This window comes from Anomaloglossus baeobatrachus, chromosome 10 (genome assembly GCF_048569485.1).
Source record: "Anomaloglossus baeobatrachus isolate aAnoBae1 chromosome 10, aAnoBae1.hap1, whole genome shotgun sequence".
NCBI classification, from domain to species: domain Eukaryota; kingdom Metazoa; phylum Chordata; class Amphibia; order Anura; family Aromobatidae; genus Anomaloglossus; species Anomaloglossus baeobatrachus.
In genome coordinates this window covers 35,108,435-35,127,060 of record NC_134362.1, presented here as the reverse complement: position 1 = coordinate 35,127,060, position 18,626 = coordinate 35,108,435, and the positions used below count along the sequence as shown (strand labels likewise).

General features: G+C 47.2%; 1 protein-coding gene across 1 annotated transcript in view; it reads right to left on the bottom strand.

The window, feature by feature from the left end:
• SBF2 (SET binding factor 2) overlaps positions 1 to 18,626 on the bottom strand; it is a 321,660-nt gene that overhangs the window by 34,910 nt on the left and 268,124 nt on the right. The window contains exons 24-33 of the mRNA XM_075325834.1: positions 18,070 to 18,245; positions 17,794 to 17,930; positions 16,697 to 16,892; positions 16,352 to 16,548; positions 16,115 to 16,255; positions 12,818 to 12,913; positions 6,389 to 6,576; positions 2,750 to 2,926; positions 2,221 to 2,322; positions 1,434 to 1,619 (exon numbers count right to left, since the gene is read on the bottom strand). Of these exons, the coding sequence (XP_075181949.1) occupies positions 1,434 to 1,619; positions 2,221 to 2,322; positions 2,750 to 2,926; positions 6,389 to 6,576; positions 12,818 to 12,913; positions 16,115 to 16,255; positions 16,352 to 16,548; positions 16,697 to 16,892; positions 17,794 to 17,930; positions 18,070 to 18,245 (1,596 nt within the window). The remainder of the gene's footprint in view (positions 1 to 1,433; positions 1,620 to 2,220; positions 2,323 to 2,749; positions 2,927 to 6,388; positions 6,577 to 12,817; positions 12,914 to 16,114; positions 16,256 to 16,351; positions 16,549 to 16,696; positions 16,893 to 17,793; positions 17,931 to 18,069; positions 18,246 to 18,626) is intronic.

Here is an 18,626-nt window from a genome sequence, read left to right as displayed (position 1 = left end):
GGTGGGGCCTGCACGAGCTCCGGTCATGTGACAGCCGGAGCTAGTTCAGGCCCGCCCACCTCCAGCACAGTGAACCAGACGCTGCCTGACAGTGACCCGGCCGCCGGAAAGCGAGGTGCTGCATGATGGAGGTAAGTATGAGCACCCCGATCACTGCAGCACTTGTTCTGCATTGAGGATGCAGTGCCGAAGCCATGGTACTGTATCCTCAATGCAGAATGCCCGCACCATATCCGCGGGACATTCCATTGAAACAGAGAAAGTTCTGTTGCGGATTTCTGGGAGCACCTGCGGAATGTCTTGCGGATATATCCGCAGGACAATGTCCCCGTGGGCACATAAGCCTTAGGTGAATTTGGTGAAGATTTCTTTTCTTAACTGAAATCCGCAACATTCCTGTATCTAAAATCCATGCATATTTTGACAATTATTATTGCATTATTTTTTTTTTTGCACAAATGCACCAAAACAATGCAAGGGCAGAGCGATAACTTGTGGATTTAGGGTCTCCAATGAAACAAGTGGGTAAAATCATCACCAAAAAGGTGGGTTTCTGCAAGGAAAACTGACATGCTCGACGTTTAAGAAATGCAACAAAAGCCAATTTCTGAATAAATTGTGTGCAAAAAAAAAAAAAACACCAAAAAAAAAAACAAATAAAAAAAACTGAGCATCTAAACTGCTGGTGATGTAAAATGATGCGCAAATTATGGGTGGAAAATCTGCACCAAATATGCAACATGTGAACCCAGCCTTCATTTTTTCATGCTTTTTCTTTTTGCAGATTTTTAATCAATACTGCAAGGAAAAAAGCATCCCAGCAAAGTCTATGAGAATCGTGACGTGGTGTGCACACGCTGCTTTTTTTTTTCTTGCAGATTTTGATGCAGAAAAAAAGAAGCAGCATGTCAATTGTTTCTGCTTTTTTTTTTCCTACGTTTTCCCTATGTCAATAGATAAAAGAAGCATGAAAAGAAACAGGAAAAGAAGCCATGAAAAGAAACATCGAAAATACACATTGAAAAGGAGCATGAAAAGAAACATGAAAAGAAACATGAAAAGGAGCATGAAAAGAAACATGAAAAGAAGCATGAAAAGAAGCATGAAAAGAAGCATGAAAAGAAGCATGATAAAGCGCTTTTTTTTCAGCAGTTTTGCCTGCCAAAACATGCTTTTTTTTGTGCAGAAGAAATCGGCTACATGTGCACATAGCCTAAGTGCTGCTTTGAATGTGACTGGAGGCATACTGTTTCTGGAAATAAGTAAGAGCAAAGTTAAAGGTGTTTTCCAGCCTTTATTCAATTCAATGCCTTGTACCGAGCTGATCGGGGGGAGTGCTGAGGGTCCGATCTCCACCGATCTCATATTGATGACGTCTCCATAAAACCCCACACTCGTGTCACTGCAATAAAAAGTTTCCAAAATCCTCTCACCTGATGGACACAGTCCAGGAACTGCAGAAAGATGGGCACGAATCCGCTGCCTTGGCTGCTGAGCGACAGGTTGGAGCGCTGGCTGAATTTGTGGCCAAAAGAAAGCCACTCCTTCTCTATCAACATGCGGAAGCCGTCGAGGGTGCGGTAAAAGGGGTCTCCGAGGAGCTGCACCAGGGAGATGATCTGCAGGATGAAGCCGACAATAAACAGCAATCCTGGTCCTCTTCGATCAAAACATCACCCCCGACACTTCTCAGCAGTTTCCTGGAAAAGCTGGGTGGTAGCAACACGCCGCGCCACCATCCAACACGCTGCGCTACATTGCAGCACACCGCAACACCCAACACTGCAGGGGTCACCGCACGGCTGAAGACCCCAATAGCAAATCTAGCTCATTATAGAGATTCTCTCACCGAACCCTGTAATGGTGGCCATGCTGAGTCACCCAACTTTCCTAGAAGCAGGATCGCTGCCATTATAGCTCCAGTTTTCCTAGACGATGGAGTGGCAAATGTGCCGAGCCGCACAATAAACCCGCTTCTATTGGCTACCCCAGCAGATTTGTATTTAGGTCTCAAGAAAGTTGGGTGCCTGGAGCTGCCCCAGAGACCATAATGGTCATCACCCAGCTTTCCCAGAAACAGATTGTTTTACCCATTCCTGGGAAAGCGGAGTGAAAACCGAAACGACTGCCATTACACAGGCAAATCTGACACTGGTAACGCCCATAATCCTATTAAGTGACCCCCTTTCCTCCATTTTTGGGGGAGTCACGTGGCTTTACCTGGGTGGTGATATCCCATCCGTCTTCCAGACTGACCATCACGGAGGAGCCGCACTCCAGGAGCTCGGATATGATCACGGAAAGCTGGATTATTCTGTGTATCTGCGGGAGAAATGCACAGCACGTGAGCAAAAGAAACGGGCAGAAACATTCCGATAATCCGCCATCAGATGGACCCATGTGTGCTGGATTACAGGAAGAGGGTAGAAAAGTCTCGCAGGAGGAGGTCATTACAGGTGCAGCAAAGGAGAAGATGGAAAGGAGGGCCTGGAGGTGGCAGAGGTAGGATTAGAGAAGAGAGAGATGTAGGAAGGTAAAGCAGGGTGGACGGATTACTTGCACAGAGTATTTAAACATATTAGTCATGACACCCTGCGACATCCGGGAAAATAGGATGAACTTCACTGTGAGCCTCCCAGCAAGTCAGAGAGGAGAGATGTGGGAGTGTAGAGCATGGTGGATAACTGATAAGCCCAGTCACGGTGCTGCACTCCATTCAGATCATCTGAGAACAAAGCATGAGACTCACCTGCAAGAACCACTCAGAGTCTCCCAGTGACTTGAAAAAAGTGGCGTCGGAGTCTCCGGGCACGCTGCTGGGCACACAGGCCCTCATCAGCTTCTTAAAGCTCGCTTTCACCTGACGGTTGTCACCAAACTCCACCGGCACAAACTCACAATTCAGAGCGAAGTCAAACTTAAAGCCCTGATGGCAGAAAAGACATGTTCACAATACAGAAGGGGCAGCTTCAGACAGCACCTCCCGCAACACGCTGCCCCACCCCCCAACACACCGCACCACCCCCCAACACACTGCGCCAGCCCGTCAACAACGCCGCACCACCCCGTCAACACACCACCCCGCAATACAGCGCGCTACCCCCCAACAGGCTGCGCCACCCCGCAACACACACTGCGCCACCCTGACAAAACGCTGCATCACCCTCCAACATGCTGAATCACATTGCAGAATACCGCACTACCCAACACTGCACAATACTGCACCACGCCATCCCTGAACTCACTGTGTCATTCTCCAACACGTCACTCTACACCCCACAACACGCTGCACTACACCCTACCACACACTGAGCGACTCTGCGCCACCCATCTTGCTCTGCATCATCCTACGCCACATTGCAGCATACCGCACCACCCAACACATGCCATACCACCCCCAAACTCATTCTCCAACACGCCGGACTATACCCCACACTATATGCTGCACTATACCCCACCATATGACACACTATATGCTGTGCTATACCCCACCACACGCCGAACTATACCCCTCCATGCGCCGCGCCATACCCCACCATACTCGGCGCCATACCCCACCATACTCGGCACCATACCCCACCATACTCGGCGCCATACCCCACCATACTCGGCGCCATTCCCCACCATACTCGGCGCCATTCCCCACCATACTCGGCGCCATTCCCCACCATACTCGGCGCCATTCCCCACCATACTCGGCGCCATTCCCCACCATACTCGGCGCCATTCCCCACCATACTCGGCGCCATTCCCCACCATACTCGGCGCCATTCCCCACCATACTCGGCGCCATTCCCCACCATACTCGGCGCCATTCCCCACCATACTCGGCGCCATTCCCCACCAAACTCGGCGCCATTCCCCACCATACTCGGCGCCATTCCCCACCATACTCGGCGCCATTCCCCACCATACTCGGCGCCATTCCCCACCATACTCGGCGCCATTTCTCACCATACTCGGCGCCATTCCCCACCATACTCGGCGCCATTCCCCACCATACTCGGCGCCATACCCCACCATACTCAGCGCTATACCCCCCCAACACTATGCATTCACATGTACAATGCTGAGACCTATCATGACTCAGACGATAGACTGTCTATTTCGTGCATCCTGACAATGCTGTGATTCCCACTTTGCACGTCTCTATGTTCCTTTGCCTTTTCCACTATAGTCCCATCTGATTCTGCAGCAAAGAGCAGGACACTATGAAAGCTCAGATGAAAGATACAGCTAAGCTGACTAGCATACTTTTGCAGGCAGCTTTGGATGTGACTAGAGAGAATTACTTGAAGCCCCTAATAAGTCACCAATAAGTGTGCAATGTGTGGCCCCCGCCGTCTTCCTAATGTGACATCGATGACGGGTGTATACAGCGAGCGGCTTCCTGCCGAGCTCCAGAGCTGGTATGTAAAGCCAATCTATAAGATAAATGATGGCTCTCGGAACGGACGCGGTCTCCATAACAAACACGAATAATGAATGCGGAGCGGCCATCGCCACTTAATGAATGTCAGGAAGGTGCCGGAGAGGCCGCGGGGCCAGGGATGCTTCACATATCTGCACTACAAGAGTGGCGGGACTTGGCCAGTAGCCAGGAGCTGCACCGGGAGGGATCACCGGATCGCTGGCCGCCTGGAGAGCCCATAATACAGAGAGATAATGGGACGGGACCCCCTATAGAGAAGCCAACTAACCCCCGAATACAGAGGGGTCCAAACAATCCGCTTCTGATGCGTTGTTACAATGTATCAGCCTGGTTTAGCTCATAGACTACTGTATAGACATGATAGACCCCACAGACAAGTGTAACGGGTGATGACGTTCCCTTCTAGGACGGGAGAGGACATCGAACCACTCATGGAGAAATTTCGATTTTATTTTTTGGAATTTCTGCTGCTGATATTCTTGGACCGAGGCCATAAAATGGAAGTGATAGGAAGAGGAATGTCACACGACGAGGAGCAACGTCCTGCAGGCACGGCGGGTTAAGATCATGGGTCGTGGGATCACCGAGTTGTGTATGTAAGCGGAGGCCGATGGTAGCGAGCGTTGATCACCGCCGCTATGCGGGAATGTGCTGATAAAGCCTAGTGCCGGGGACGGGGCCGCGACACATTACAGTTCCACTAGACTGGAAACGGCTACATAAAAGTGTGCTGGACGATATACGTGACAGAGCGTCCAACAATCACCGGGGAATACTCTATACAACCACTAAAAACAGCCAAAAGAAGGTGTCATACTCTATACAACCACTAAAAAACGCCGAAACACGGTGTCATACTCTATACAACCAGTAAAAGCTACCGAAACAAGGTGTCATGCTCTATACAACCAGTAAAAACCACCGAAACAAGGTGTCATGCTCTATACAACCAGTAAAAACTACCGAAACAAGGTGTCATGCTCTACACAACCAGTAAAAACCACCGAAAGAAGGTGTCATGCTCTATACAACCAGTAAAAACCACCGAAAGAAGGTGTCATACTCTATACAACCAGTAAAAGTCACCGAAAGAAAATGTCATGCTCTATACAACCAGTAAAAACCACCGAAACAAGGTGTCATACTCTATACAACCACTAAAAACAGCCAAAAGAAGGTGTCATACTCTATACAACCAGTAAAAGCCGCCGAAACAAGGTGTCATACTCCATACAACCAGTAAAAACCACCGAAACAAGGTGTCATACTCCATACAACCAGTAAAAACCACCGAAACAAGGTGTCATACTCCATACAACCAGTAAAAACCACCGAAACAAGGTGTCATACTCTATACATCCAGTAAAAACCACCGAAACAAGGTGTCATACTCCATACAACCAGTAAAAACCACCGAAACAAGGTGTCATACTCCATACAACCAGTAAAAACCACCGAAACAAGGTGTCATACTCTATACATCCAGTAAAAGCCGCCAAAACAAGGTGTCATACTCTATACAACCAGTAAAAGCTACGGAAACAAGGTGTCATGCTCTATACAACCAGTAAAAACCGCCGAAACAAGGTGTCATACTCTATACAACCAGTAAAAACCACCGAAACAAGGTGTCATACTCTACACAACCAGTAAAAGCTATGGAAACAAGGTGTCATACTCTATACAACCAGTAAAAGCCACCGAAACAAGGTGTCACCAAGCTCTCCAAACGTAACACATAACAAATCTGCATTATTTTCAGTTGCAACATCCCTTTTGTTAAATTTCACCATTCTTTACACTGCAGGCAAAATAAATATGACAATGCAAAATAGTAGTAAGGTTTATATTATAGCTTTTAAAAAAAAAAACAAAAAAAACCCCAAAACAATAAAACCCTTTATGATCCCTTTGCACTCCATGCAAGCAATGGTACATTTAGTGATTACTTCTTACCCTCAGCTGAGATTTCTCTCCAAAAATATACAAGGCAGCCTGGCGCTTTAACAGCTGGTTTTGCAGGGTGGTGTGGTCCGTGTAAGACGGGGTGGTGTGGTCCTTTCCCGCAAGTCGTGCACCAACGTCGACCAGTGGTGTTTGGGTGGTGATAAGGCGATTGCTGGAGCGCAGACTGGCCCAAACACCTGGACACAAAAGGAAGAATTACTGAAAGGAAATTGATGGAATCATATGTAGGCTGAGGATGGCCAGGCAGTTAGAGGGGAGTGATGACAGCCAGGCAGTTAGAGGGGGGTGATGACAGCCAGGCAGTTAGAGGGGGGTGATGACAGCCAGGCAGTTAGAGGGGGGTGATGACAGCCAGGCAGTTAGAGGGGAGTGATGACAACCTAGCAGCCCAAGGGGAGTATTGACAGCCAGGCAGCCCAAGGGAGTAATGACAGCTAGCCCACCCAAGTTGAATAATAACAGCCAGGCAGCCCAAGGGGAGTATTGACAGCCAGGCAGACCAATGGGAGTATTGAAAGCCAGGCAGCCAAGAGGAGTAATGACAGCCAGGCAGACCAATGGGAGTAATGACAGCCGGGCAGCCCAAGGAGAGTATTCACAGGAAGGCAGCCCAAGGGGAGTATTGAAAGCCAGGCAGCCAAGAGGAGTAATGACAGCCAGGCAGCCCAAGGGGAGTATTGACAGGCAGGCAGTCCAAGGGGAATTATGACAGCCAGGCAGCCCAAGGGGAGAAGTGACAGCCAGGCAGCCCAAGGGGAGTAATGACAGCCAGGCAGCCCAAGGGGAGTAATGACAGCCAGGCAGCCCAAGGGGAGTAATGACAGCCAGGCAGCCCAAGGGGAGTAATGACAGCCAGGCAGCCCAAGGGGAGTAATGACAGCCAGGCAGCCCAAGGGGAGTAATGACAGCCAGGCAGCCCAAGGGGAGTAATGACAGCCAGGCAGCCCAAGGGGAGTAATGACAGCCAGGCAGCCCAAGGGGAGTAATGACAGCCAGGCAGCCAAAGGGGCGTAATGACAGCCAGGCAGCCCAAGGGGAGTAATGACAGCCAGGCAGCCCAAGGGGAGTATTGACAGCCAGGTAGCCCAAGGGGAGTATTGACAGCCAGGTAGCCCAAGGGAAGTATTGACAGCCAGGCAGCCGAAGGGGAGTATTGACAGTCAGGCAGCCAAAGGGGAGTATTGAAAGCCAGGCAGACCAATGGGAGTAATGACAGCCGGGCAGCCCAAGGGAAGTATTGACAGCCAGGCAGGGCAAGTGGAGTAATGACAGCCAGGCAGGGCAAGTGGAGTAATGACAGCCAGGCAGCTCAAGGGAAGTATTGATAGCCAGGCAGCCCAAGGGGAGTTTTGATAGCCAGGCAGCGCAAGGAGAGTAATGACAGACAGGCAGCCCAAGGGAAGTATTGATAGCCAGGCAGCCCAAGGGGAGTTTTGATAGCCAAGCAGCCCAAGGAGAGTAATGACAGACAGGCAGCCCAAGGGAAGTATTGATAGCCAGGCAGCCCAAGAGGAGTAATAACAGACAGGCAGACAAAGGGGAGTATTGACAGCCAGGCAGCCCAAGGGGAGTAATGACAGCCAGGCAGCCCAAGGGGAGTAATGACAGCCAGGCAGCCCAAGGGGAGTAATGACAGGCAGGCTGCTGGAGAGGATTAATAACAGTCAGGCAACCCAAGGATAGTAATGTCAGCAAGTCAGGTGGTAATAAGAAATGGCAGCTAGAGAAAGAGAGCATTGACAGGCAGGGAACCAGTGCAAAGCAATGCCAGCAAAAAGGCCAAGAGCAATGGCAGTAAGAGTTGGTGTCGACCACCACCATAGGCACAGATACCCACCCACAGAATGTCTCTAAATAAGTGGCATTTTATGTATGTGGGCACCCTGCCTTTGTGCCGGTGTAAAGGCTGCTTTACGCACAACGATATCGCTAGTGATCTCGTTAACGATGTGACATGCCAGATCGTAGATACGATTTGCCGAGATCGCACATAGGTCGTTTTGTGACCGGCGCTACAAAAACAACCTATGTGCGCTCTCGGCAAATCGTATCTACGATCTGGCATGTCACATCGCTAACGAGATCACTAGCGATATCGTTGTGTGTAAAGCAGCCTTAAGTCTCTGTTTCTGGGTGTAACATAATACGGTGACTTTTCAACCTTGTCAGTGCAAAACTTGTCAGTTCGGCAGGAGTTTGGAGATGTTGTGTGACAACCTCTACAATAACTGCAGCCATACAGTTTATCCTCAGATTTTCCAGAAGATTATTTGGGGACTTCTACTTAGGCTCTAGTCACAACCTCCATTGCAGATTTTGCCAATGCGGTCAATCGGGAATAATGAAATTGCACAACCTGGTGTCCACTGAATCCACTTCAGGGGTGATGGACATAATAAAAGCACTCTCCAGACTCCGTAGTGGCAAAATCCACCAAATGTGGAGCCGGGGACGTTTTATCTCATAGATGGGGAGTGGGTCATGGGCTAGGAGAAAACTCAAGGATCTGGAACTACGGTATATAGTACACTTATTTGTAAGTCCCAACATAACAGAACGTGTACGAGTGATACATTTATATGGGGACCATCGACTATGGTGGTTATTATGCATAAATGATTTAGTATAAGGCACAAGTGACGTAAGGAGCATTAAAAGTTTGTAAGTGCTTTTGAACACTCGCACAGCGAATGGTGGAGGGGCGAAGAGGAAGAGTCAATATTTTGGTGCAGAATATCAGTGTATACGTGCATCAGGGTAATGATAAACGAACACTCAGTGAGTTGGTGTTTTGGCAAATTTTGCAAATTTGTGAACTCGTGCGTCAGTGGATAAATCTCCCGCGATGATGATGAGGATGATGATGAAGGGGACTGGCGGTGACCGGTACCTGTATTCTGTATCTTTTCTTTAGCTGTGAGATGTGTCTGTGAGAAGAACTTATCCCTGTACCCCAGAACTGGTCAGAAGAGGAGGAAAGAAAGCGAGAAAGGTACAGATTAGAGCAGATCGCACGCAAGAAGCGGAAGGGCAAAGGCAGCGGCAAGCGAAGGAGCTGCAGGTAACAGGAAAAAAGAAGAAAAACACCAAATATTATAACAAAAAAACAATAAATTAGTCATTTCATTCACATTTTGGATTAGTATTTCTATTATTGTCATTACTGGGATAATGGTTACCAACCAGAACAGTAAGTTTAATAAATATTAGTAATGTGTGCTAAAACCTAGAAGGGGTAATAATATTGGATACTCTATTTCTTTTCATAAACTTCTAAAATTTTGACGAGTTTTTTTTGTTTCTAATATTTTGTTTGTCTGCTTTTTAGTTCTCTTAGATGGATAACATTAACAGAAAATGACAACGGTGACAATTACATGCCCTAGTGTGTCAGGGGGTGACGTCCATATTTTTATACATTTTTGATGCCAAAATAATCTTTATTGTTATGGTAAAGTAGCACCATGGCATTTTTATTTATTGCTCCTTCCATTAACCATTATTAATGCGTGAACAGTAAGAGCGTAATGCTATTGTTGTTGTCTGCCGTTTACAGCCGGCTTCTTTCCTCTCCTGCATCACGTAGGTAGCTGAGACGAGCCAACTCACTACAGTGTCTTCTGTGTGACTAGAAGCCGCTTTGTTAAGTCTATGAAAGAGGCTCTCATAGACTTACATTAAGAAAGGAATGCTTAAAACCATTGTTCTCGTCTGTCGTTTCCTGCGCTGCTCTTTTCCTCTCTTGCATCATGTGATCATAGCCAAGACGAGACGACTTACTACAGTGTCTCCTGCGTGACTGGAAGACACTTTGTTAAGTCTATGAAAGAAGGTCTCATAGACTTACATTTAGAAAGGAATGCGTAAACCCATTGTTCTCATCTCCCGTTTCCTGTGCTGATCTTTTCCTCTCCTGAATCACGTGACCGTAACTGAGATGAGCGGACTTACTACAGCGTCTCCGGAAGACACTTTGTTAAGTCTATGAAAAAGGCTCTCATAGACTTACATTAAGAAAGAAATGTGTAAACCCATTGTTCTCATCTGCCGTTTCCAGCGCTGCTCCTTTCCACTCCTGCATCATGTGATCGTAGCCGAGATGGGCCGACTCACTTCAGCGTTTTCTGTGGGACAGGAAGTCAGCTGGTTAAGTCTATGAAAAATGCTCTCATAGACTTACATTAAGAAAGGAATACGTAAACCCATTGTTGTCGTCTGCCGTTTCCTGCGCTGCTCCTTTCCTCTCCTGCATCACATGACCGTAACCGAGTCAAGCCGACTTCTTACAGTGTCTCCGGAAGACACTTTGTTAAGTCTATGAAAGAGGCTCTCATAGACTTACATTAAGAAAGGAATTCATAAACCCATTGTTCTCATCTGCCGTTTCCTGCGCTGCTCCTTTCCTCTCCTGAATCACATGACCATAGCTGAGATGAGATGACTCACTACAGTGTCTTCTGCGTGACTAGAAGCCACTTTGTTAGGTCTATGAAAGAGGCTCTCATAGACTTATATTAAGAAAGGAATGCGTAAACCCATTGTTCTCATCTCCCGTTTCCTGTGCTTCTCCTTTCCTCTCCTGAATCACGTGACCGTAACTGAGATGAGCCGACTTACTACAGCGTCTCCGGAAGACACTTTGTTAAGTCTATGAAAAAGGCTCTCATAGACTTATATTAAGAAAGAAATGCGTAAACCCATTGTTCTCATCTGCCGTTTCCAGCGCTGCTCCTTTCCACTCCTGCATCATGTGATCGTAGCTGAGACAGGCCGACTCACTTCAGCGTTTTCTGTGGGACTGGAAGTCACCTGGTTAAGTCTATGAAAAAGGCTTTCATAGACTTACATTAAGAAAAAAATGCGTAAACCCATTGTTCTCGTCTGCAGTTTTCAGTGCTGCTCCTTTCCTCTACTGCATCACATGACTGTAACCGAGTCGAGCCGACTTCTTACAGTGTCTCCGGAAGCCACTTTGTTAAGTCTATGAAAGAGGCTCTCATAGACTTACATTAAGAAAGCAATGCGTAAACCTATTGTTCTCGTCTGCAGTTTCCAGAGATGCTCCTTTCCACTCCTGCATCACATGACCGTAGCGGATAGGAGCCAACTCACTTCAGAGTCTTCTGCGGGACTGGAAGTCACTTCGTCAAGTCTATGAAAAAGGCTCTCATAGACTTACATTAAGAAAGGACTGCGTAAACCCATTGTTCTCGTCTACCGTTTCCTGCGCTGCTCCTCTCCTCTCCTGCATCACGTGAATGTAGATGAGATGAGCTGACTCACTACAGTATCTTCTCTGTGATCGGAAGTCACTTTGTCAAGTCTATGAAAGAGGCTCACATAGACTTATATTAAGAAAGGAACTAACGACCTGGCATAAAAGAGCAGTGGTGGCAAGGTGCAAGAGAGGAATGGAGCACCGCTGAAAATGGCAGTAGACAACAATGGGCAGAACGTCAGAAGACGGCGACTGGTAAGTACTTTACACTCACTGTAACACATTATTGATGACAAATGGACGAAGCAATAAAAAACTGCTGCAGTGCTCCTTTAAATCCAGATTTTGATGGCACCCGGGGTCTTTTGGAAGCTGGGAACTATTCCCTAAGGTAGCTGTATTTTACGGCAGCATATAGACTGCACTGCCCATACGGATTTCAGATCTTCTGACCCAACTTACGGCTTCATATATGCCTTTGACCCTATAAATTGGGCTGAAGAGACCTACACCCAAACCGGGCACTGTGGTCTGTAAATAGACTGTGAAATCCAACCAACTTAACCAGGTCTGATGATGTCTACCAGTAGTTATCCTCCTCCGGGATCCAATAATTCCTTCTCTGAAATGATGAGGATGATGGAAGTTGGAGATGATGATGTCATTGGTTGGATGGGATATGTAGGCACTGTTACGTGGAGCAAAAAAATGAGCGAGTGATACCCATGGGAGCGTGAAAGAAGCATCAAACTCAGCCGTTCCCAGAAAGTATCATACAATGGGAAAAAATGAGCGAGTGACATCCATGGGAGCGAGAAAGAAGCATCAAACTCAGCCGTTCCCAGAAAGTATCATACAATGGAAAAAAATGAGCGAGTGACATCCATGGGAGCGAGAAAGAAGCATCAAACTCCGCCGTTCCCAGATAGAATCATACAATGGAATGAACGTCCGTAAATAAAATGGGGGAAATAAACTCCTAATGGTGTGATGGACACAACATGCTGGGAGTTAGAGGTCCCCAAACAATTGGGACTATTTAATAACTTATATTAGGTGCTACTAAGCTTTCTTTTTTGGAACGGTAATGCTCGGGGGACGGAGCATTATTAAAGGACCACCGGCTGCATGGATGGACGTCTTGCTGGATGGGATTCTCACCAAAATAATTTGTAGCCATGGCGCTCTCACTTACTAACCTCCTCGGGAAAAGCTATTGGACGGACTGCCATCCAAGTGTCCCGGCACAACATGCCTAGCCCCGCCGCTCAACCGGGAGCTCTTTCTGGCGCTGCCTGAAGTCAGTCAAACACATGGACAAGTAAAACAACAGTGGAAAAAACAACTAATAAAATGGGAAAAAAGAAACAAAAACAGGTTAAATACAAGACAAAAACATGGGATGAGAATGTTACAATCGAGACACGTGAAGCTCCATACCCCCCCTCCCCCACCGCTGGTGGGTTTCCTCCATGGGAATCGTTAGATGAGACAATTAATGGATTACGGCTCTAGATGTTAAGGAAAGCCAAGCATGCATGATTTCCGCAGGGCTCCGGTTTCCCAGCGAAGAGGACGAATCGTGGAAGGAAGAGCTAAGCTGATTAAAGTTTTAAGTAGGCAACTTTTCCAGTCACGAGTCTCCGCTGCCACGTACCCGCATTACCTTCCAGTGAACCGGACCCCCATCACATGATCCCCGGAGGCTGGTAGAGACCAGAACCATAGATATAACGGCCCCAACTGCACTATACTATACTAGTATCATCTACTACATTAACTAATAATTGTCTATAAGACGGGGGTCAGCGGCAGATAATGGGATAGAACCCGCACTGGGAAAGATCCCACCATCTACCCCTAAATATCATGTTACTGGCACTGCTGTAGTTATAGGAGCCACCAAGCCTCAAGGATAAAAGTCACTGCCAAATTAATCTCTTTAATTTTCAATATCTTTTTTTCTAGTTTTCTGAATGCAGTCAGCAGGTTACAGAATGAAGGATTCAGAGTACTGTAGATTAGTGGATCCAGAGCTGCACTCACTATTCTGCTGGTGGAGTCACTGTGTACATACATTACATTACTTATCCTGCACTGATCCTGAGTTACCTCCTGTATTATACTCCAGAGCTGCACTCACTATTCTGCTGGTGCAGTCACTGTGTACATACATTACATTACTGATCCTGAGTTACATCCTGTATTATACTCCAGAGCTGCACTCACTATTCTGCTGGTGCAGTCACTGTGTACATACATTACATTACTGATCCTGAGTTACCTCCTGTATTATACTCCAGAGCTGCACTCACTATTCTGCTGGTGCAGTCACTGTGTACATACATTACATTACTTATCCTGTACTGATCCTGAGTTACCTCCTGTATTATACTCCAGAGCTGCACTCACTATTCTGCTGGTGGAGTCACTGTGTACATACATTACATTACTTATCCTGTACTGATCCTGAGTTACCTCCTGTATTATACTCCAGAGCTGCACTCACTATTCTGCTGGTGGAGTCACTGTGTACATACATTACATTACTTATCCTGCACTGATCCTGAGTTACCTCCTGTATTATACTCCAGAGCTGCACTCCCTATTCTCCTGGGGCAGTCACTGTGTACATACATTACATAACTTATCCTGTACTGATCCTGAGTTACATCCTGTATTATACTCCAGAGCTGCACTCACTATTCTGCTGGTGCAGTCACTGCGTACATACATTACATTACTGATCCTGAGTTACATCCTGTATTATACTCCAGAGCTGCACTCACTATTCTCCTGGGGCAGTCACTGTGTACATACATTACATAACTTATCCTGTACTGATCCTGAGTTACATCCTGAATTATACTCCAGAGCTGCACTCACTATTCTGCTGGAGCAGTCACTGTGTATATACATTACATTACTGATCCTGAGTTACATCCTGTATTATACTCCAGAGCTGCACTCACTATTCTGCTGGTGGAGTCACTGTGTACATACATTACATTACTTATCCTGCACTGATCCTGAGTTACCTCCTGTATTATACTCCAGAGCTGCACTCACTATTCTGCTGGTGCAGTCACTGTGTACATACATTACATTACTGATCCTGAGTTACATCCTGTATTATACTCCAGAGCTGCACTCACTATTCTGCTGGTGCAGTCACTGTGTACATACATTACATTACTGATCCTGAGTTACCTCCTGTATTATACTCCAGAGCTGCACTCACTATTCTGCTGGTGCAGTCACTGTGTACATACATTACATTACTTATCCTGTACTGATCCTGAGTTACCTCCTGTATTATACTCCAGAGCTGCACTCACTATTCTGCTGGTGGAGTCACTGTGTACATACATTACATTACTTATCCTGTACTGATCCTGAGTTACCTCCTGTATTATACTCCAGAGCTGCACTCACTATTCTGCTGGTGGAGTCACTGTGTACATACATTACATTACTTATCCTGCACTGATCCTGAGTTACCTCCTGTATTATACTCCAGAGCTGCACTCCCTATTCTCCTGGGGCAGTCACTGTGTACATACATTACATAACTTATCCTGTACTGATCCTGAGTTACATCCTGTATTATACTCCAGAGCTGCACTCACTATTCTGCTGGTGCAGTCACTGCGTACATACATTACATTACTGATCCTGAGTTACATCCTGTATTATACTCCAGAGCTGCACTCACTATTCTCCTGGGGCAGTCACTGTGTACATACATTACATAACTTATCCTGTACTGATCCTGAGTTACATCCTGAATTATACTCCAGAGCTGCACTCACTATTCTGCTGGAGCAGTCACTGTGTATATACATTACATTACTTATCCTGCATTATACTCCAGAGCTGCACTCACTATTCTGCTGGTGCAGTCACTGTGTACATACATTACATAACTTATCCTGTACTGATCCTGAGTTACATCCTGTATTATACTCCAGAGCTGCACTCACTATTCTGCTGGTGCAGTCACTGTGTACATACATTACGTTACTTATCCTGAACTGATCCTGAGTTACATCCTGTATTATACTCCAGAGCTGCACTCACTATTCTGCTGGTGCAGTCACTGTGTACATACATTACATTACTTATCTTATACTGATCCTGAGTTACATCTGGTATTATACTCCAGAGCTGCACTCCCTATTCTGCTGGTGCAGTCACTATGTAAATACATTACATTACTTATCTTGTACTGATCCTGAGTTACATCCTGTATTATACTCCAGAGCTGCACTCACTATTCTGCTGGTGCAGTCACTGCGTACATATATTACATTACTTATCCTAAGTTATAGCCTATATTATACTCCAGAGCTGCACTCACTATTCTGCTGGTGCAGTCACTGCGTACATACATTACTTATCCTAAGTTATATCCTATATTATACTCCAGAGCTGCACTCACTATTCTGCTGCCTTTTAAAGCACTGTGTGATTGCAGTCTCTTGGGTCAGACGTACCTGGTGACAGGGCCAGCGTGGGCCGTACAGTGAGGGTGCTGTTGCCATTCATTTTGTAGTGGACAGAGATGGCGTTGAGCAGGGCTTGGAGGTATTTCTCTTGCTCGATGCTGCTTGACGACTCCAGAGAAGAGGCCGGAGCTGACAAGACAACAAATACGGGATAAATGACAGTAATGGCCACCGCTGTGTGTCAGACGATCAGGATTTCCGGATGATCAGGGTCTCATCACTCACCGGCCGTGTGCGTATTCTGAGATTTAAAGAGACCGACAACAGTTTTCCCATGGAAGCCTCCGGAGCGGAGTAAAATGGCGTTTGTTTTGGAGTTTTTCCAGGAGACAACCGGGAGCCTCTGGTGGCGGTAACAGCGAGCAACCTTCTGCAAGCTGCTGTCCTGCACCGACTGCGGCACTACCAGGAGGCCGGGGTAGCTACAAACAACAATGTACACTAATTAGCTTAGGTAGTATCCCAGTTTGTGGTCACCCAACCTTTGCCGACCACTGATCGGGTGCCACGGGGATCCAAGGATCGGGGTCAGAGAGGAATCCGAAAGCACAAGGTAGAGGGGTCACCCACCTCCTGCACAGGGAGTACATTCTGTTCATGGCCGTCACGCGGAAGTGCTCCGATTTTAACCGCGTGGAGCTGTTGTTGATGGTCCCCAGCGCCAGGCGTTGGTAGTCCCGAAAGCAAGCGCGCTCCACCAGCTGCTCCATCGTGGATTTCTCCGTCGCTTTCAGCGTTGCACTCGGCAGCTCGTTATCATCGGACACTAAGGCGATATATAAAAAGATGATGCAACCTGGCTGGGAGGAAAGGATTGCTAGTACTTGTAGTGCGACAGTCCTGTGCAAGAAGTGAGATCACTGGCGCCTACGTTTCTAGGATTCCTGCTCCTTCATCAGTGATAATCCAGTCAATATTAGTACAGATAATTAGTGTATCTGTGACGCTGACCTCTCTGGACCCATCAGTGCGGGAGAACCGGCCTCCAGAAAAGTGCAAAGGGGCCGCCTGATATATCTAAACATGGCCGGCTCTGCACTGATTCCTTTGACAGCTGTTTTCTGTACGCAGCTCTCAATCTCTAAGGCCTCTTCCCACGTCCATGCAAAACACACACGTTTTGCACGATCCGTGAAGGTTTGTATGTGTGTGTGTATCCATGTGGGTTCAGTGTGTCCTATCCGTGTGACATCCACATAGCACGCGGACAGCATGATTTTCTATACTCACCTGTCCCCAGAGCTGCTGTCTCCGAAGCTGCTGCTGCTTCCGGGTCCGAAGTGCAGTGAATATGCATGAGCATAATGAGCGGGCCCGGAAGCAAGTGACAGCAGCGCTGAAGACAGGTGGGTATAGAAAATCATTATATTTGAAAGACACGTGTCTTCTCCGATACGGGATCACATCAGTGTGCGGGCTGTGTGACACCTGTGCTGCTGGAGAAAAATGGACATGTTGCCGTGTGGAGCACATGGACATCCGTGTGAACCACATGGACACATGTCCATGAGAAAACACGGAGGTGTGAGCAGACCCATTTATTTTGATAGGTCTACGTGTGTCCGTGTCTCTGGTACGTGTGAAAATGGACGTCACACGTACCGGAAACACATGTGTGAAGGAGGTCTAAGCCAAATTTAAAAGGAAAAAAGAAGCCAATTCAATACCAGAGATGTCATCGTCCTCGTTTCGGCTCCCGCGTTCCTCCAATATCGTTCCCGTTTTCTTCTTCGCCACGTACGGGCGCCCGATGGTCATTTTTCCAGCCCGTTTTGCCCCCTTAACGATGGTTTTGGAGAGAGTCCTAAAAATACGAGCATGGATCAGATCACTCGGACTAAGCATACACTACATGGCCCACAATCCTCAAGGTCTGGCCATATTACACGTTGGGATTCTTACACCCGTTCTGCGGCCTCGGAGATGACGGCCGGACTTGTTACCTGAATGAGGTGTTTTTTTCCTTCTGCTTTGGTAAAATGATGGCCGGAGCCGCCTGTCCTGCCGCGAAGGCGAACATGCTGAAGATGGACACCGGATAGCGGAACTTCATCAGCTGCTTCTTGAACAGATCCACCATCTCGGGGCTGACCTCTTCATCAAATGCTACCTTAATCAACTACAAGGGGGAAAAAAAACAGGAATAACAGAGGAAAAACCCCAAAAAAACACGTGAATCTATATAATACGACCTTGTTGCATGACATTGACCAAGAACTTGTTTCAAATCCCCCCTTATATTTTCTGCTCCCGCGGATTAAGATATCGCCCCGACTTTAATACTTTTTCACAGTGCAACCTTTTTTCCAGAAAAGGACCCGTGGGATGTCCCCCTGCCGGCAATGCAACCCTGCAAATAAGCCATCCCAGACCCCGACCGATGGGAGGAACAGTACAATGGTGGCCAGGAGCCTGGTGCTGATGAGCGGCAGCAAGACCGAAACACTGACCGCTGTCATGCTGATGGACGGTAAAGCCCCGTATACAAAAATGGCTTCAG